Source organism: Morchella importuna (genome assembly GCF_003444635.1).
Source record: "Morchella importuna strain M04M26 chromosome Unknown Morimp01GS037, whole genome shotgun sequence".
NCBI classification, from domain to species: Eukaryota; Fungi; Ascomycota; class Pezizomycetes; order Pezizales; family Morchellaceae; genus Morchella; species Morchella importuna.
Genome location: NW_025763434.1, coordinates 165,172 through 185,242, shown reverse-complemented (window position 1 = coordinate 185,242; position 20,071 = coordinate 165,172). Strand labels below are relative to the sequence as shown.

At 45.0% G+C, this 20,071-nt stretch overlaps 5 protein-coding genes across 5 annotated transcripts; 3 read left to right on the top strand and 2 right to left on the bottom strand.

The window, feature by feature from the left end:
- Positions 1-1,390: 1,390 nt before the first annotated feature.
- Positions 1,391-1,817, bottom strand: LAJ45_09551 (uncharacterized protein; the record flags this gene model as incomplete). The annotated part of the gene is made up of 3 exons (XM_046119092.1): positions 1,391-1,587; positions 1,651-1,752; positions 1,805-1,817. 3 exons carry the CDS (start codon positions 1,815-1,817, stop codon positions 1,391-1,393), a joined length of 312 nt encoding a protein of 103 aa, XP_045967662.1.
- Positions 1,818-1,947: 130 nt separating this feature from the next.
- On the top strand, positions 1,948-3,449 carry LAJ45_09550 (uncharacterized protein; the record flags this gene model as incomplete). The annotated part of the gene is made up of 7 exons (XM_046119091.1): positions 1,948-1,982; positions 2,055-2,124; positions 2,182-2,214; positions 2,272-2,307; positions 2,458-2,473; positions 2,542-2,706; positions 2,761-3,449. 7 exons carry the CDS (start codon positions 1,948-1,950, stop codon positions 3,447-3,449), a joined length of 1,044 nt encoding a protein of 347 aa, XP_045967661.1.
- A 4,445-nt stretch (positions 3,450-7,894) lies between these two features.
- Positions 7,895-10,060, bottom strand: LAJ45_09549 (uncharacterized protein; the record flags this gene model as incomplete). Its single annotated transcript, XM_046119090.1, has 6 exons — positions 7,895-8,626; positions 8,682-8,918; positions 8,978-9,058; positions 9,120-9,192; positions 9,254-9,611; positions 9,676-10,060. The coding sequence occupies 6 exons, from the start codon at positions 10,058-10,060 to the stop codon at positions 7,895-7,897; spliced, it is 1,866 nt and encodes a 621-aa protein (XP_045967660.1).
- A 736-nt stretch (positions 10,061-10,796) lies between these two features.
- On the top strand, positions 10,797-11,303 carry LAJ45_09548 (uncharacterized protein; the record flags this gene model as incomplete). Its single annotated transcript, XM_046119089.1, has 4 exons — positions 10,797-10,936; positions 11,012-11,068; positions 11,128-11,141; positions 11,227-11,303. 4 exons carry the CDS (start codon positions 10,797-10,799, stop codon positions 11,301-11,303), a joined length of 288 nt encoding a protein of 95 aa, XP_045967659.1.
- Positions 11,304-13,895: 2,592 nt separating this feature from the next.
- On the top strand, positions 13,896-20,031 carry LAJ45_09547 (uncharacterized protein; the record flags this gene model as incomplete). Its single annotated transcript, XM_046119088.1, has 11 exons — positions 13,896-14,030; positions 14,085-14,113; positions 14,225-14,270; positions 14,324-14,518; positions 14,617-14,686; positions 14,809-14,950; positions 15,010-16,704; positions 16,881-19,421; positions 19,476-19,497; positions 19,784-19,869; positions 20,013-20,031. 11 exons carry the CDS (start codon positions 13,896-13,898, stop codon positions 20,029-20,031), a joined length of 4,980 nt encoding a protein of 1,659 aa, XP_045967658.1.
- Positions 20,032-20,071: the final 40 nt, after the last annotated feature.

The window sequence follows — 20,071 nt, the reverse complement described above, 5'->3', positions numbered from 1 at the left end:
ATCTGCTTCGACTTCCTATTATGAAACGTGTTATAAGAGCTTCTGATATTCATATAAATGCTATATCATAAGTGTATATAAAGAAATATATAGTAAATTATTGAAGTTGTCTTATTTAGTAGCTATATAGTGGTGATACTGGTGCTCTCTTTAAGATGACATCGTTAAGATCAGTTATAGCCAATCACGTGAGTTGGTAGTATCACCAATCATTAACCCAAGACGAAACGAATTAGTAACACCGGCCAGTAGAGTTCTACAGTTCAGACATTCTGTCCACCCATTGACCGGAGAGGAGCAGCGCACCGGGTTACAGTCCTTTCCACCCGGAGGGAATTCCGGTTTCTGATTCTACGTAGGATGTTTCTATTCGCTGTTACTGAAACTACCCTTCCCTAGTTATGCTGTATTTGCTAGTCTAGTCTTGAAAAAGAAAAGAAGCTAAGCCCTACACGCAGTCGTTGTGTGCATCATCTAAATAATTTACCCCACCTCACTTCACTCATCACTTCTTGAAGTGCAGCAGCAGCAGCGTGTATGTATGCAATGCAGGATACCTAGTGGAGAGTATGCAGAGTACTTTAACCCCGCGAAATGTGCAAGGCTGACGGGTCATCTCTCTGATTCTGATAAGGGGCCTTGTGGGGTTCCAATGAAGCTCTCACGATATAGAAGGTAAACGTTTCAACTATTTTGAAAGTAATAGACGACTTCTAAGTACGTGTACAGTTCATCTTAAGTTTCGATAATTGCCGTTAATGCCGCTACCATCATTACCTATCTAAGGGCCATTGATAGCTGATTAAAACGGCCAAGAGTACTAGTAGGTGCAACATGGAATATCTCGTGCATGCGCGGGTGAATATCTAAGTAAATCAACCCACATTTCTTAGATACCAAGCATGCCAATTTATGTAGCCCAACTAGAAATCATATAATATCTCAGTTTTTCGTTAAGGGACATACCCGTTCCCCTTTTTCGTTTTACGTGTATTACTTTGTTTGAAATAGCTGTGCTTAGCATTGCTCAAAGGGCGCGGTAACAACTCAGTTTATACAGATTATCGCATGATTGAGGGATATTCCTGAACTCAAATCCATGAAAGTTGGTTTGTAGAGACCATACAAGAACACCTGCCTACATCTAGTTTTCCCGGCAGGAAATGTGCCGACAGCTGCGGGAATTGAAGATGGTAAATACAACCAGCTAGGTAAGATAGATTTTCCGAACTCCGGCCGGTTCTTGGTTTTTATGTGTTGTTTATTTAGTCGGGATCTGATATACGAGTTTCCTTGTAGAACTGAATTGACTAGGGGTTTCGGGAGAAGCGCAGTATGGTACGTACTGGAAGTTCGCAGAACCTATCGCGTCAGGTAAAAACGGGGATATTCACGGAAGCCGCTGGTTATCCCGGGTGAACAGGGATGGTGGGTGCGGCGCGGCGAGGAGGTAAGGGTTGTACGAAAGAGGGGTTGGTCGATCGCTTGGTGGGGTTAGTGGGGTCAACTCGAGCGGCTGGCTTGCTTCATGTCCCCCGCGGGTGAGAGGGGCGAGGAAAGATGCGGGCAAGCAGCAAGCTATCGAGGCTAGGACAACGCAACAGCGTCAATTAGCGTCCGAATTGAACGCATTAAACTGGAGAGACTGACTGGGGGGTGGGCGACTGAAATGTGGTGAATCGGGGTGCCCTGGTGAAGCAGAGCAACCACACCGGATCCAATTATGATGATGAAGCTGTGACCTTGTTTGGTCTTTAATTGTTAGTAAGGGATGTGAGAGTTGGTGGGTGTAAAGGTTCTTGACTGATTTCTCTCATAACCTATAAAGTCCCACCCTTCCCGCGGTCATTGAGCTTTCCTTCCAATATCATCATCCCCATTCTCAATCAAAAGACTCTACCTATCTCTCTTTCTCTTTAGAAAAACCAGGCCCAAACTCAGCTCAAGATGTCAGGACTCCCACAGACCATGAAGGCTCTCCGGTAAGTTCTTATCGTTGATAGATAATCGTCTTATATGAGCGGAGTATAGTGGCTGATACCATACTTTATTAGCTACGACAAACCTTTGTCGTATGCCGTTGTCGAGGTTCCTCTCCCGGTTGTTCGTGATAACGATGTCTTGGTCAGTCTCCTAGCTCACTAGTATTAAAATCAAGGGCTCCAACTAATGTAAACATAGATCAAAGTCAAGGCCTGTGGTGTGTGCGGAACCGTATGTAGTGGTGATAAGGATTAGATTCGGAAGAAACAAAAAACTGATTGATTGTAGGACTTGCACATTCACGAAGGAGAATTCATTGCGAAGGTAATTATTATACCCTTCCTACGTCGGTTACCTGGGAGAACCCCAATTATATACGCTGCCAGAACTGGTGGACACCTTTCTGGATAGCCGGCCCCCTGCAGGCACCTCTGTGGTTATTTGATCAGTCGCTGACGTGCTCGTCCCCCGCAGTTCCCACTCATTCCTGGTAAGCTATACATCAACAGCAATTGTTAAACGAGTCAATTGATCATTTAACTAACATTGATTTTCAAGGCCACGAGACTGTCGGTGTCGTTGCTGCTATTGGAAAGGATGTCAAGGGATTCGAGGTTGGCGAGCGTGTTTGCGCAGATAACTCCGAGCTTTGCAACGAGTGCTTCTACTGCCGCCGTGGACAGCTGTTGCTTTGCGAGAAGTTTGAGGCTCACGGTGTGACCAGTAAGTAACGCATTTGAATAATATGCTTCTGTCTTCATGCTAACTTGAAGCAAGTGGACGGTGGTTTCGCTGAGTACTGCGCATACCCTGCTGGAAAGGTCTTCAAGATCCACAACCTCTCTGACGTTGATGCCACCCTCCTTGAGCCGGCCTCGTGTGCTGCCCACGGTCTTGAGAAGATTGCACCAAAGTTCGGTTCCTCAGTCCTTATGTTCGGTGCTGGTCCCACTGGTCTCTGTCTTGCTCAGCTCCTCCGCCACAACGGTGCTTCCCACGTCGTCGTTGCTGCCCCAGAGGGTCTAAAGATGGACTTGGCCAAGAAGTTGGACGCTGCCGACGTCTACGTTGAGCTTTCGCGATCAAACCCAGAGGCCCAGTTTGAGCAGATCAAGAAGGACAACCCGTACGGATTCGACATTGTCGTTGAGGCCACTGGTTCCCCCAAGATTCTTGAGGATGCTATTCACTACGTCCGCCGTGGTGGAAAGCTCGTCGTTTACGGTGTCTACAGTGACTCTGCCCGCGTCTCATGGCCCCCGAGCAAGATCTTCGGTGACGAAATCACCATCATTGGATCCTTCTCTGAGACCTACATGTTCCCCGCCACCATCGGATACCTCGACACTGGAAAAGTCAAGGTTGAGGGTATTGTGAACAAGACCTACAGACTCGAGCAATGGGGCGAGTGCTTGGAGGCGATGAAAAACAAGAGTGCGATCAAGGCGGCCATTGTTTTCGACTAAGGGAAAGGGACAAAATGGGAGTTTTTATTGGGTTTCTGATATAAATATTTGTGTGCGATATCTTTTATGTTTTGGGAAGTTTTTTTGGTAGCTTGCATGCCCAATGGTTTTTTGGAGAATGCAAAAGTAAAATAAATAAATATTACTTGATGGTTCATGGACCAAATAGATCAAAGTTCTCTTGTGTGAGCAAACTGTTCCTTGTGGTGCTCCTCTAAGCTGTGGGGTGTGTTCCTGGCGGGGTAACCGTAATTTTTTTTTTGCTGTGGCGCTCTTATCAGTGGTATGTGGTGCCTGGCAACACACATTATCAGAACTACTACTAAAAGGCACTCCGGCCGGTGCCGTATCAACTAAGCTCGGCCCTCTAGTATGATAGGTAACTTAAGACCCGACCTGAGCCTATGGAATTGGCACCAGGATGGACAGCGCCCGGTATTAAATGAATTGATTGTCACTTTACTTTAGCCGATGTCATCATTCTAGGCCGATGTTTTGAGAGCAAGAATGGCCCTCGTACTATTACCTGCCGGAACCTAACGGAAAAAAGTGCCTATCAATGTTTAGACCCTGAAAACCGCAATAATACCAATCAGGGAATTCATCGTCGGACCCTATGCCAAGCTGAATCCCGTGTCAGCGAGATCGATCTATCTCTTGGATGCCAAATCTAAAGTTGGTTTCGGGTCCTTCCTTTAATTTGACAGCGACAATCCGGTTCAATTCCGATGCTGCCGTTGGCCGACCTCCTTTGGATGCGATGAAGTCATCTTCATGAGACTCCCCGAGCAAGAACGTCATGCAGACAGGGTCTACTTTAGCTCTGAAGTTATTTTTTGCCATCGAGACTTGGTTTTTGGCTCTCCTACCCTTGCTTGTCGCTCTACGTCAGTTGTCAGGGATCAATACTGGGAATGTGTGTAGTGTCATGACGTCGTGAATTCTTGGCAAAGAGAGTAGGAGATATAAACGTCGAATTCTCACCTTTCCAGATTTTCCGTAGCCCGCGGTCTAACCACACAAAGTCTCCATGGTTTGAGAGGAGAAGGGGGAAATGTGTTTATGATTTTTTTACTGATTCTGGTTAAGGACAATTAAAATTGTTATGCTATAACCATCGTTAATGACTCGACTGGGGCGCGTCGGAGACGACACCTTGAACTATCTAACTTGTTTACTGCTTTAATCTCATCAAGTAAGCTACCTCTCTATTGATCTTTTACCAGGCTTGGGTTACTGATAAAGTAAGCCATCGACTATCCCATCTGAGCGGCGAGTTTCACCATCCACTGATCTACTCACGTCTGCGAAACTCCCATTAGCGCCTTTTTGGACCACCCACGAAAAAAATACGGGAATTGAGCCAGCTTGATCACAACTGAATCGCAGCATTGTTTCGCCTCTGATCGTTTCGACCGTGTTTTGTTTGACGCGAATCTCTTCCTCCGGCCGGGGAAGATTGCATTTGCGCGCTACATGTGACCGAAGCTCGAGCGCTGAATAAAATCTCTTCGTTTGGCAGATCGAGCGCCTGTTTTATTGTTGTTTATTTGAGGGAGTGTTTGGATTGTTGTCGCTGAAGGAGAGTGTCTGGACGAAGAGGGTTGGGGGCGGACGGAGCTTTTGCATGCACTATTGAGAATTTGTTGTTGGGGGGAGGGTTTTGGCGTATTTTCGAAATGATGGTGAGTTTGAACCCTTTTGCTTTAATTCTTTGATCGGAATCTGTGGGAGACTTTGTGTGTGTGCTGCTTGTATTATTAGAATTGAAGTTTTATGCCAAAAACATCTGTGGTCCATCTTTTGGGAAGAGAATACCTGTGCAATTATTGCGTGTCCATCCACTGTATAGAGATTTGTATTATCGAATCAATTACTAAAGTAATATGTTCAAGACTTTACCAAAATAATCCTTCAGCTTGCAATTGGGGCCATTTTAGTTCCAAAACCCCTAGTGAATGTTGGACACACAGGATCGCTGAACTAGAATTAAAACCAAATATGGTCACTTAGTTATTAGAATGAGTGCTTAAGAGTTGGGGGTTAAGAGACCTGTTTAGTACGTTCGATGATTGAGAAGACTCGGACACTCGAAATTATTTGTAGGTTATTAGTGAGCTATATGTACGCATATCTTATGATGGTGTTGGTTATCGGGGAAACGTACAGAAAATGAGAGGAAGATCGGAATAGTACCTCACTAGCGTCTTTACTGCCATCTTGACACATGTGCCTCATGCCACGCTAATAGCAGCCGTGCGTACATGTATTGTCCAAAGCTAGGCCTAGCCGAAAATAACATCACGAAATATCACTCGATAATTGTCGTCCCACTAGTCCAATTCGAGAGATTATTGTTAGCCCCCCCCCTTTGCCTACCACACACAACCGTAACGTGTAAGTTCTCGCGATCCTAGGATTATTACTTTAGTACCTGACCATCGATTACAAACATCAAATATACGAATATCAATCCGCATGTATTGACTTATCTTGAATGGTGTTGAATATAGGAAAAGTTTTAGATTGATAGTCCGATATATATACTGACTACATGTATGTATAGTACTTACTATAAAGTATATAAATAATGTATGTATTTGCATACCCGGACGTATAGCGCTGGAAATTCTCGCAGCTTCGGAATCCCCCTAATTCAATAGAACTGACCTACACATGATTCATGGGACTGATAGGTGCGGGGATATGAAAACGAAGATAAAGAGAGCTCTATTGTTTAATCTAGTAGTAGAATAGAGGAACCTTATGTATCCAGATACATATCATTTACTAATGACGTACCCTACACTACATACTGACAACCATATAAATATGGGAGTCAATACACAATTGTATTTACAACCGATAAACTCAAAATCTTGAATCTCGGATTCCATTTGTCCCATCACTTGAAGGCTACAGGGTGTGGTAGTGAACTGGTGAGGCCTCGTTCGTTGTGTTGCCACACCGGACCCTTTTACCCATATTCTCCTAGGCTCGGAATCTTATGTCATCCCTTAACAGATGATGTCGTGTTAAAATCAAAAAACCTCTAGGCATAGATTAGTACCATCATATTGACCTAGAAATCACGTATATCATGAGTGCCTGAGCAAAAACAGCCATGCAGATTTCAACCACTCTTAGTGGCGATCTAGCATCGCTTTGGTTTTAATATTTACGTAGCAGTCACAGGAAACGACTGGTCACGCTTACACCTAAGGAAATACATATGGATAAATACATGTAGCTCTAGAGTAGATATTACATGTACATACCTGCTGCGAGAATACCTGTAGGTTTCCGCCACTTTATATTGAAACCGCGGAAACTTATTCTCGCTTCGCCGCAAGTAGGTGTTCGAATTCCGTAGCATGACTTAAATGATTGCATTATGTTCGCTGTACTAGTAAGATAGAGGCACTCCTCAAAACCGGAAGCTTCGAGGGGGGTGCGATTGCTCACCAATCACGAAGATTTCTTAGTATATGGTTGGAACTGATGTTATTACTTATCTATAGAGTTTAGTAATAATATTAGAGCGTATTTACTAAGTGTCAATTTTGACAATTGACACTTTGGAATTGACAGTTGCGAGATAAAATTGATACTTCCCCTCCATAGGGATATGAAATACGTAAGCTGCAAGAACAGCATGATAACTACTATGGTATCCTCCAAGTGTATTTGGTATACTTTTAATGTATTTCATAGCCTGGCAAGCGACCCTACACTTATGGATACCGCTTTAGAGAGTGGCAAAGTGTCAATTGCCAGAATTGACAGTTAGTAAATACGCTCTATTGGGGCTCCAATGGGATAAGTGGTTGCAAGCTTAGGTCATCAACTGGCATCATGCTAGATCACTCGCATTTGTTCATGAGCGTTGATTCAGTAAAAGGGACTTGTGTGGCAACGCCGCACTCTCGTCGAGAAATTAACTCTGGGCTCTCTCGCCAAAGCTCTTTGAGCTTTGGGATTTTATAGTTTATCCTTTGCGTGGTTCTTCGGGATAATGATTTGGCTCTGCGGACGGTTTTATTAGATCGCGCACCCATGTAGACTTGTTACTGCTATTTTTAGAGATGGCCTTTATGAAGCAAGGTGAAGAACTAAAAGAACCCAAAGAAATGAACTGATGATTAGAAACAAGGAGAGAGAGAGCGAAGGCTCTGTCTTTATAGTTACAGTTTAGAGGCCAAACGACCTCTAATAAAAAAAGTACAGCAGAACTACATATTAAAACGTTCAATAATGCACATCCATGATCCACCGCGGCGATGCCGCGATTGGCATTTGTTGATTCATTCATTTGCTTTTTTATTATATTGTAGACTTGTAATCGTAATCTTTTCTTGCTATTGAATTACAGACAAATTTACAAAAAGAAAGGAAATTCCAAATCGTGATATCATTAGGGAAAAGAAAAATCCGACTCATCTAATCTAAACCTTCTCAGTGGCCTCCTTGTAGTCACCACCGTGGCTATCTGCGTGGTGAGGAGTATCAGACAAATCCAACAATATCGGTGCGGGGACATCCTGGTGGAAGATGTAGCGCTTAATAAAGTAAGGGATTTGTGCAAGACCCCATTTTGCGTGAACGTGTGTAGGGACTTCAAATACGCGATCCAGCTCTTCCAATGTTCGGCCCTTTGTTTCAGGTAGGAAAAAGAGAACTAAAAGGAAACCGATCATGTTCCAGCCTGCGTAGTATCCAAAGGCGCCCTGTGGTTTGAAAGCTCGAACGAGTGGTAACCATGTCATAGAAAGTACCCAGTTGAATCCCCAAGTTGTTGCAGTTGCGAAAGACATGCCGAGATCTCTGATATAAAGCGGGTAGGCTTCGGCGGAGTAAGTAAACGGGACCGGACCTTCTCCAGGGGAGTAAACAATCCCAAAAAGATAGATTCCGAGGGCGACACAGCCAATTCTAGCAGTTTGATCCTCAATCCAGAATGAAAAGCCCGTAAATAGAAGGAACAGAGCCATGAATGGGAATGTTGTAAGAAGGAGGTTACGACGGCCAAAGGTATCAATGGTGTAGACCGCTGGAATAGCAAACAAAAAGTTGATTATTCCAAAACCCATTGATGCAAGGAGGGCAGAGACGTGCGAGAAGCCAGAATCAACAAAAATAACTGAAGAATAGTAGGCGATGACATTGACTCCACAGAACTGTTGAGAAATAAGTTAGCATCGGAGTAATTGTTTTATGATCGTTTGGAACTACCTGTTGCATGAACATGACGATTTCGGAACCAATCATAGCTCTCCTGTTGCGGCCGATGGTGAACATTTCCACAATTTTATTCTTCTTGGTATGTTCTAATTCCTTCTCAATTTCGAGGAGAGTGTGCATGTAGAATAGATCACGAGCAGCTTGAACCTTGGTCCAACGCAGACGAGCGAGAGAGTTGAACGCTCTTTGGTGGTTGCCCTTCATCATTTCATAACGCGGGGACTCAGGCTATTATTGGGTGTTAGAAAATATGCTATAAATTAGTAGGCCAAGGAGTTTAGACTTACACAGAAGTAAACTTGTGCGCAAACAAGCAACGGGGGAACACACGCTGATGCCAACATAAGGCGCCAGTTTAAGCCCGTAATCTGTGATGACCAGAACATCAGTTTTGATATACACTTGCAATTTCCTTGAAGAATTACTTACATGAGGTGGGTCAGGAACTTTGTAAAAAGCAACATCAGCGATGTAACCAACCATGATACCGAAAGCAGTCCACCTATAATAATTGATTCCGTTAGTGCATATCCGCAGGGAGAGATGCCGAACGAATGTCTTACATTTGCCACATCATGACCAAAGCACCACGAATTCCGGGGGGGGAGCATTCAGCAGCGTAAACCGGAACAGTGGAACTCTTCGGGCCAATACCGAATCCCAAAAAGAAACGAGCCACGAAGAGGTGTTGCCATGAATTTGTAAACCCTTGCCAGAGACAAGTCAAGAAGGATACGAGACAGGTGATGAAAATTGTGTGCCGACGACCGAATGTTTTATTCAGCGGATGCGTCAACCAACAACCAATGGTAAAGCAACACAGGTAAGGTGCCGAGTTGACAAGGCCAGCAATCCATTCACGGTTCTCAATTCCAAATTGTGGTAAGAAGAAGAGATTTGCGCCGTTGATGACAGTCTCATCTATGATCAATGGTATATTAGTATTACTATAAAGCTAACAATATTGTTGAGGCTGGCAACATACCCATTCCCTGCGTAGCGGCAGCAAGAGAACACATGATAACCATGTGGTAAAGCTCTTTCGGATGACTCCATTTGTGTGTGACTTCACGCCTCAACATGTTTCTGTCCTCGTCCGTCAGGAGTGGGATTGTCTCAAATGCTCCTGGGTCTTGGGCTAGCATGGCTCCTTTGCTGAATTCTTCCTGGTATTCTTCCATCCCATGGTTGCGAGCATAGGTCGCTCCCATCTCAATCAAGCGTTCATGAGAGTAGCCAGCCAAAGGATGTGCCAGGCGTGAGTTGACCTTATGAAGTGCCTGTGTATATTCAAGGGTTTCATGTTCATTCTCGTGGACGGAAACAGGCTTCTCGGTGCTTGAGCCCGTTGGCACGGTAGTGATAGCCATCCTGAGTTCAAAAAAAGATCACTCAGATGGATGGAAGGAAAAGCAAGAGCTAAAGCGTAAAGAAAAGTGTAGTGCTTTTCAGAATGATGAAATATTTCTCCACAAAAACGCGGGGATAACAGGGACTAAATACTTCTCCGTGTTCCTTCCGCTCCTTACTATGTAACCCAGAGCCTCTGAACGCCCCGCATTAGATAGTAGTACAGAACAGAGCCCAGCCCAGTAACTGACTAACATTGAGCTGCACTTGAATCTCCCTTTCCAGCTTAAAATCTAATGAGCCTTGCACCTATTAACAATATACGCGATCCGCCCTCCATTCCCCCACTGCTTCACCCCTGTTTTTCTGACTTCCCGCCATTAAATATGGCTTCCTATTCCAGTAAATACTCTTCATCTAGCATCTAAAAGCGTTTCTAATACGTCAGACGTCCAGATACCAAAAAAAATGGTGGTTTGGTTTAGCCTTGCGCGCTCCATGGCAATCCCATATTAACGCCAAGGCTGGGTGTAACTAACAATTATTTCTCGATGTGGATATGGATGCAAGTCTCGGGAGGGATCTGCGCTGCAAACGCCTCCCGGAGACCATGCGGGCGCCATTCCTTGTTTTTTCTTTTTCCTTGACCTCTCCTTGCAGGCGACCAAGGCCTCGTCTCCAAAAACCTCGATATGCCTTGGGTACATGCAATTAATATATCTCTATTTCTTCTCTGAACTCGCAGCTTTATTGACCATGCCAGCTAATAGGGGTAGCTCGTCACATTCCTCTGCCAGGAGCTTGCCTGTGTTTCCATGGTCAAATCATCACATATGGGCCGACGACAAACAAGACTTTGGGAATACCCGCATTAGTGTTGAGCCGTGGCAATGCTTGTATGTGCTTAATGATGATAGTCACTTGTCAAAGTTGCTTGCTTTTACTAACCCAGAGACACACAACTTGACAAGGTATATGTTTTTCTTTCTTTCATGTCTGCCTGCACGTATCAGCATATCACGAATGACGTATATGATTCGGTGATATGATAGTGAGCATCACTTCGTATTAAATGAAACTGCTCAAGGCAGAGAGAGATAGGTGAGCGTTGCGCGAAATATTTGCTACCTTATCGTGCCCTGTGTTCAAACCTTAATCTCCAAACCTCACAATTAACGACGCCTAGCCAAGAATTTCGAAATACAGCCGAGGATCCCCCGGCCGTTTCAAATTTTCGGCACTGTCCGATTTAGGACTGAATAAACCGGAGACATCACCGTATCCGCAATAGATTTAGCTGTGCTCCCCGCGCTGCTGGGGCCAACAACTGGCGTTGGAATCCCTAACGACCTGTGGAGAAACCTCGACCCTGCCAGTGCCTCCCCGGAGTTTCTCCGCACAACTAGGAACGCTTACTAGCTAGCGTGCTAGTAGTAAGCTTGATTAGTTAATTACCTAGTACCACCAAAACTCGAAAAAATTGGCTATCTCCGGCCAGGGATTATCACTCGAGTGATTGGTTGAATGGCATCGATCTGCATCAGAAGTTTCCCATACAAGTAATTTTGATCTCTGGAAGCTAGCCAATTTTTCGAGTTATGGCGGTAGTTGTGAGATTCGAATACCTTACACCCGCCGATCAACTTCAATCTGCGGGTATTGGGACTTGACGCATGTTTTTTTGTCAATCAATCGCTATTACAGGTTATGTACCTACAAGGTAACTCCACCAGCTCGATCGAACGGTTTTCTTTTTACCGGTGGGAACAGTAAAAATAAACTATATTGTAATATTTAATGGGAATAATATGTTAGGATATATATGAAGCAAGGGGCGAACGGACAAATCAACATGGGAACTTCATAATCACCTTTATGATACCTACAGAAGTGTTTAGAAAAATAAATACCACGGGGCCCATTTACTCCCAACCCGCATACCAGTGCCGGAGATGTAGTTACAATACTAATCATTGGACTGCCGCTTCATCGGTTTAAAGCGTGGGCCGTTACATACAGTGGTATTGTTGATAGAAAAAAGCTTTATTCAAAGCCACCGACGTATGTAAGGGCGGGGCACGATACCTAAAGAGGAAATAAGACTTCGTACCTTTAATGGGATAATCAGGCTGTTTACCCTCGAGTTCATCCGTCTTTGTCGCCGCGTCGCCGACGACACTGGCAACGCCGCCATCATAAGATAGGTAGGTGAGTCTCGGGAATCTCAAGGGCGAACGGGTCGAGATAAGTGCTATGAACTTCAAACTGCGGGGATCGCCATTCAACACTCAGGATGTTGATTGATTGATTACTTCATTTAATTGTATGCAAACACTCAGGAGGTTAAAGTATTGCGAGTTATAAGAAGTGATGAATACCAGTGCGCTACGTTACTGGCTAAATGCACACGGTGAGTAAAAACAGAGCTCGAGGGAGAATAATATATAATAAACGTTAAAGACCCGACGGGCCCCGATTAAAGCAGGCCCTTGCTTTAGCGTACATATGCATATAGAGTATCTACTTCGATCATCACGCGCTTAAGTTTATCCGCTGAACAGAAAAATCTTCAATCATTTGCAGCCTTTTATGATATTAGGGGCGTAAGTTGTTTGGATCTACGCTCAACCGAAAAAGCAGGGGATTCATTCTGCCATTCCAATACTTCAAGGAACATCCTTTGCACAAGAATTATTTTACTAGCCCGAGGCAGACCAGAAATAAAAGTTCAAAGCCCTTAACTCCGCGTCTCTGGCAATACATATTCAGTGCATCTAGCAATCTTGATCCTATCAGAGGCAGGTGCAAATCAGTTTCCAAGATGCGAACTGAATACGGGATTTCCATCTGACTCTACAGCACGATAATCTTAAGCATTGTTTACTCGCACGTGTGCACATAGTAACCATGACTCTAAATTCAAGACCTTTTTGAGAATATTCTACTCTGTGCCATGTGCCTTTATTTTAAAACGGACTTGCGGCTTCAATAAATCCTGGGTATGAAGCGTTCTGTCTCTGGATATCAGATCTATGGATGTGATAAAACGCATTGATTTGCATATATTATATGATGTACATACATAATCAAATCTGGCAGCATTCAAATGTTTATAGTGATAAATTATTGGTGCTGTCTGGCTATGGCTGTACTAACTAGCCGGCAGCTTATGCACTTTTCTAGGCTTGACCCATGGCAGCTAACTGTAAGTAGTCTATCCCTAATAATTTATATAATTATATCGATTCGCACATCGAAACTTATAGTTATTAGAGACTTGCGCGCGCGCCATCAATTGGTTACTGAATAAACTGACTTCGATATCCACTCGTAGAAAAACACATACTGTACGTAGAAGAATGGTGATTGGCTCGATGTCTCCTACTCAAAGATATTATGTAGGTAAAGGTAAGTCTGTAATATGGATTATGAAATCTTCCTATCTTTAAAATGGATAAGTAGTTAATCGCTAACCTTTGTAGTGCCGTAATAGTCGGATAGTGATCTCGCTTCGTGAGTCAGGCATCCAAGGTGACACAATCTTCACACAAAATGAGAATTTTCTCTCCCGATAGTTTCTGGTGGGTTGCCTGAAGATTGATCGTGGATGCCTGAATTCGAACCCAGACGATTATCGAAAATGGTATTCACAAGAGTTGTATTCACTGGATGGGGGGATTTTCTAGAATTGCGCGTCGCATTAGGCATGTGTTACCCCGCACGTGGTCATTCCTAGTTAGGGATAAAAAGAACGACTTCTCCGTGCTTTCATTGATATCATCAACGCAATATTCGTTTCCTCGTAATCGAAAGTCTATATCACCCCCGTTCTTCACACCAAATACCAAGTTTTACATGGCAAGCGAGAATGGTGGCTTCGGCGCCGATGGGGTTGGACGAGGAGTCGATTTGGTGAGTAGTCTAGAGAAGACGAGAGGCTACCAGATGGAAATGTTTCAAGAGAGCTTGAGAAGGAATATCATTGTCGCGGTATGGCGTATAAAGATCCAGATTTTATCTAGTGTACGTACTAACATGACGCAGATGGATACCGGATCTGGAAAGACGCATATGTAACGAGCAGAATTGTTTCCTTTCAATATCCCCGCAATACCATAAAGTCCCTGAGTTCTGTATAAAATTAGTTAGGAGAATTGATTTTGACTGAACGGTTTTTTCTACAGCGCTGTGCTTCGGATCAAGGCGGAGTTAGAGAAAGGAAACGGAAAGGTATAGCAATAATAACCTTATCAAGCCTGAAATCGTGTGCTAATATGTTTTAGCTGTGTTGGTTTCTGGTACCAAACGTCGCGCTAGGAACACAACAATATGATGTTTTGAAAGGCTCATTACCACCTGTGAAAATAGAGTTTTTGAGTGGGAACGATAAAGTGGATAAATGGAGCGATCAAGAGATTTGGGATGGTGTTCTAGGGTTAAACAGTGAACAAAGCGCAGTGATTATCAGTACTCATCAGGTAAGTATATACTCACCAATATATCCCTAATAAAGAACAAATATCACTTTACTAGACAAAAAGTAATACGGACCCGGGTACTGATAGTTAACGGGTAGGTGCTGCTGGATGCCTTGACCCATGGCTTCGTGAAGCTCGAAAAAATCGGGTTGCTAATTTTTGACGAAGGTTTGTGGCCCAAGTATCGTTAAATCGGCCTTAAAAGGAGTAGATTTACTAGTAAACTTCATGAAATACGGGGGTATGATATATAGTTGCCTTGGAATTTACTAATATATATCCCCTCGCAGCACATCATTGCGTTAGCTCTCACCCAGCAAACCGAATCATGCAGGATTTCTACCATGAACGGCTCAAAAAGTCGTTATATGTCCCAGCCATTCTTGGACTTACGGCAAGTCCTGTGGTAAGAGCAAGGCCCGATCAACTTCGGTATATATTAATTAGCCCATCTTAATGCTTTCTCTCCACATACTGAACTGTCTCCATAGATTAATTGAAGCAAATCTAAACGCAATTGCTCGGACGCCGGTAATAAACCGAATCGAACTTCTCAAACATGTTTACCCACCACAGCTCAAAAGAGTTATATACAGCTCTTCACAATTTAAATCCTTCACACCATTAGCCAGATTACCAGAGGATATTTCCCCCCCTAGTACGGGGAAAGTCCTGGATATTGACTCGGACTATTCTAACGGGAGCACAAATGATACTTTTAATATGAAAGCGCTTGAACGGGCAATAATTAATATAGATGGAGGTTGTGACGGTGATAGCTGCAGCGGGGATAGCATTTATTACTCTGATGAGGATACCCATGAGACGGACGGACCTTCAAACGGAGTAGAGACTGAGATACCTGAGGGTCAGTTCGAAAGCATAGATCCAAGAACAGGCGAGCCTTTTGCGAAAGAACAGGAACATGAACAGGAGTTCGAGATTATAGACCCAAGAACAGGGGATGTTCTTATACCCGGAAGACCACACTCACCAGATGCCATTTCCGTTAAATCAGATACATACGAGGTGATCGACCCTAGGACCGGAGAGGTTTACACGCCTTCCTCTCGACGCGAGTCACCTTCACGTTCACGATCGTCAACACCACCAGCAGCTACATCAATAAGCCCGCACCGACTACCAGTACCATCCTCAAATCCTTTGCCGGTAATAATTTCTCAAGGAACCTCTTCGGCGTTTGAGTCCCTCAAAAATGCGTATATGAAGATGGATATTGAGAATGATCCGTATATTGTTTCTCTACGCCAATCACCTGTCCCTAATGAGCGTAAGATTCAGAGCTTGATATCGAGTAGGGGTACCTACTGTCAAACTCAAATGAAAGGGCTTGTCACCAAAGCGTCTCACATCCAGAAAGAATACGGAGTATGGGCCACGGAATGGTACATCAAAGAAGCATTATCAAGGACCTTGCGAGGTGCCGAGGAAAATGACGGAGAGGGAACATTGATAGAGTGGAATGGCGACGAGAAAACACATCTAAAATCGGTTCTAAGGGGTGTCGCAGTGCCCAGAGATGTCGGACCTGTCGAGGGAAGGCTCACAGATAAGATGGAGAAGTTGATTCAGGTCCTGTTAGAGGAGTATCACAGCGAGGAAGATAGAGAAGCTTTTGCCGGGCTTGTATTTGTTGAGCAGAGAGTTGAAGTAACACTTATGCAGCAGATTATCAGGACACACAGGAGCACGAAAGACCTCTTCCGGTGCGGTACGATAGTTGGTGGAGCGCAGCATACGGCAAGAACAGGAAAGGGGATTTACGAACTGGTTTCTCCAAAGGATCAAGTTGGAGTCATTGAGCTATTCAGAGCAGGAAAAGTGAATCTATTAATATCTACGAGTGTAGTGGAGGAAGGGCTTGATATTCCGGCTTGCCATCTTGTCGTGTGCTTCTCGCTGCCGCAGAACCTGAAGAGCTTTATACAACGCCGAGGACGTGCTCGAAGGGCTAAGAGTACCTATGTTTTGATGTTCGAGGAGGGGGATAAGGACGGGAGTGTGGAGTACTTTGAGAAGAGGGAAAGGGATATGATCGAAGAGTATCTGGACGAGACCAGAGAGTTAGCTACGGCGGCAGCCCAGGAGGAAGATTCGGAGGAAGACGAAAATAAAGGAATCTGGGGCGTGGGCACAAAACGAAAGTTTCTTATTGAGAGTACCGGGTATTTATTTCCTCCCTTCTTTATCCATGCAGAGTATACACCAATTAGAATAGGCCTGTCGTGCCATGTCTTTTTCTGCTCCCGGCCGGCACTACCTATATAAGGACTGAAACAAAAGAAACCCATCATTACCCTCCATGCTGATCATTAATACCAATACTAACAACCATCATTAGGGCTTGTTTAAATCTAGAATCGGCAATCACACATCTCCATCATTTCTGTGACTGCTTACCACAGGGCCAGTATATGAACATCAACCCAACATTTACATGCGAAATTGATCTAGACTCCCACAATGAAGACGGAACCAGGACCTCAGCTCAACTCTTCAGGGCCGAGGTCTTGCTCCCCAATTGTATCCCTCCAAAGGCACGTCGTACAAAGAGCAAGCTATCATGGCCTACCGAAAAATGGGCGAAGCGGGATGCTGCGCTTGAGGCATACATTGCCCTATATCGTCTCAAACTTGTTGATGATCATTTGATGCCCCTGTTGCGGACAGATGCGGATATCGATGCCATGAAGGATGTCGAGAAGAGACCTTCTAAGGTTCCGGTTGAGACTACCATGAACCCTTGGGCTAATATGAAGTGGGATGATGATGCCCCCGTTTACTCCACAACTATCAGTCTGCGCATGCCAAGGTCAGATAAAGATGTGGAAATCAATATGCTGACGTCCGTCGAGTGCCCTCCTGTGGCTGATATCCGGGTCTTCTGGACTAATGATGAGGTCGGAAAGGTCACGGTTGGGAATACAATCTGTCTCGGTGTGAACCCGGGAATCGTGGAGTGGGGGAGACAGCAAACCTTTGAGTTGCTTTCTTATATATTTGGAAACAGGATGAGGTCCGGGGTCATGGAATTCCCGTATTTGTTTGTTCCTCTTCAGCCAGGCGAATGGGACTGCTCCAATCTTGGACGAATTACAAACGCTTTAGACGGCTATAATCAATTTGGTCCAAGCTGTGATATTGTGATCAACGACAGTTTACAGAGCAACTTACGACTTGTCGTCAAAAATTGGCGAACAGATCTGTCCCCCCTGGATGTACCTACACTTGTTGAAAGATACGGCAAAAAGCACATAAAAAAGGACCAGCCAATCATCGAAGCAGTCAAAATCACTAAACGCCGAGATTTCCTTCATGAGGAAGCAAATCAACCCAGCTCTGAATCTACGATACTTCTTCTCCCACAGTATTGTACTCTTGAGAGGATCCCATGGCGCTTTTATCAACTGGGGATGTTTCTTCCGGGCATCATTCGCCGGATTGAGATACACCTTATTGCGGCGGATCTACAGCGGACGCTACTAGCACCGGTTGGTATCCATGATCTTTCTCTCATCGTCACCTCAATATGCGCATCTGCTGCCCGGGAGGCAATTGACTACCAAAGATTTGAGTTCCTCGGTGATTCAGTGCTTAAATTCCTCACCAGCGTCAACCTTGTCGATGAGCACCCACTTTGGCACGAAGGCTACCTCGCCCGGAAAAAGGACCAGCTAGTTTCAAACGCCCGGCTAGCCAAAGCAGCGCAGGACAAGCGGCTATCGAGGTGGATCATCACCTCGATCTTCACGGGGATGAAATGGGCGCCGCACTACATCCGGGACCCCGAAATGCTCAAAGACGCCGAAGATGTGGAAACCCCTAGCGGCAAGAATGAGCTATCGACTAAGATCCTCGCTGACGTTGTCGAATCCCTCATCGGTGCATCTTTCCTCGAAGGAGGTTACGAAAAAGCGCTGAAATGTATAAACCTCTTTGTGCCTGAAAACGAACTCAAGCCCCTCCCTCTACGCATCAACTCTATGGTCTCTCGCGCCGCAATGCTTCAGCCCAGCACCTCGAACCTCCATGACCTTGAGACGCTCCTTGGCTACACCTTCCAACACAAAGCGCTCCTCGTCGAAGCTATCACACACCCCTCCTATACCTCCGACATGAGCTCTATCTCCTACCAGCGACTCGAATTCCTTGGCGACGCCCTTCTCGACATGCTTGTGGTTCCATGGCTTTTCCGCCACGAGGATGAGCTCTCCCACATCAACATGCATCTCTTCAAGGCTTCGGTCGTCAACGCTGACTTCCTCGCCTTCCTCTCCCTCGGCTTTGCCACAACTGTTGGAGATGCAACCGTCGTTGAGTCTCCCCGCCGTGGCCGCCGCCAATCAACTTTCGAGCTCGTGCCAAAGGACCGTAAAATCCAGCTATGGAAGTTTGTCCGCCACCAGCACCCGGAGATGGCGTCTGCGCAGACCAAGGTCTGGCACAGCTATGATGCAGAGGGCTTCCGAGATATCATTCAGGAAGCTCTCGACAAGAGCAAAAATTACCCGTGGACGGCGCTGTGCGGGCTCGAGGCGGACAAGTTCTTTTCTGACATTGTTGAGGCGCTTCTCGGTGCAATCTTCGTAGACTCGGGTGGAGACTTTGGGCCAGTGACGGAGTTTGCGGAGCGGCTGGGGATATTAAGAACGATGCGCAGATTGGTTAGAGATAAGGTGGACGTTACCCATCCAGTCAAGAAGCTTGGTGAGCTTGTGGCGGCCGACGGGCAAGGGACGGTCACGTATCTGCCTAGTTTGGCAAGAGGGAAGCATGCATGTACAGTGCAGATCAATCAGAAGACTTTGGTAAAGATTGAGGGCGGGAGTAGTAGGGCTGTGGCGAGGGTGAGGGCTGCAGAGGCAGGATTTCATACATTGGTGTAAGTATTCCTATATTTTCTGGTTTCGGGGTGTGGAACGTTGACAATTTGTAGGGAGAGGAAAGCAAAATCAATGGTAATACCAAATAAATGACCGGGAATCCGAGGAAACGATCGAGGTTAAATTATTATTTATTTTCATATTGGACAGGACCGAACTGGAATTTTGGGGGGGTCTTCTTTTCTTTTATTTCTTTTATGCACTTTTTTAGTTGCGCATCGTAGCTGTTTTTCAGGTTGTAAGTTAGATTACGGGCAGTCAAATTTTTGGTTATTTGATGGAATGGGGAGGGGGGTTATGGAGATATTCACTGGATTTCAAAATCATTATCCGGGAAAACCGATGGAAGCTAGCCATAAAGCTACCGGCTGATGGAGTAACTAGTGGTCCCGAAACGGCGCACGATTACAGTTCCGCTACCTCGTGCTACTACTGGTTCAGACTCAGGTAGTTCTCGCAGCTGTTTGGACTCTGGGGGGGGGGCGGGGAAAGGACTAGAGGATCATACTGCATCCTCTTCAGAAACAAGGTCTACAGGAAGGCGAGCTTGGTGGAAAGCTACACGGCTAACCTTGGATCCCGGTACATAGGAACTTTAGAGGATCATAAGGGTCTGTGGAGGTCGATCATATCAGAAGAATCATTCATG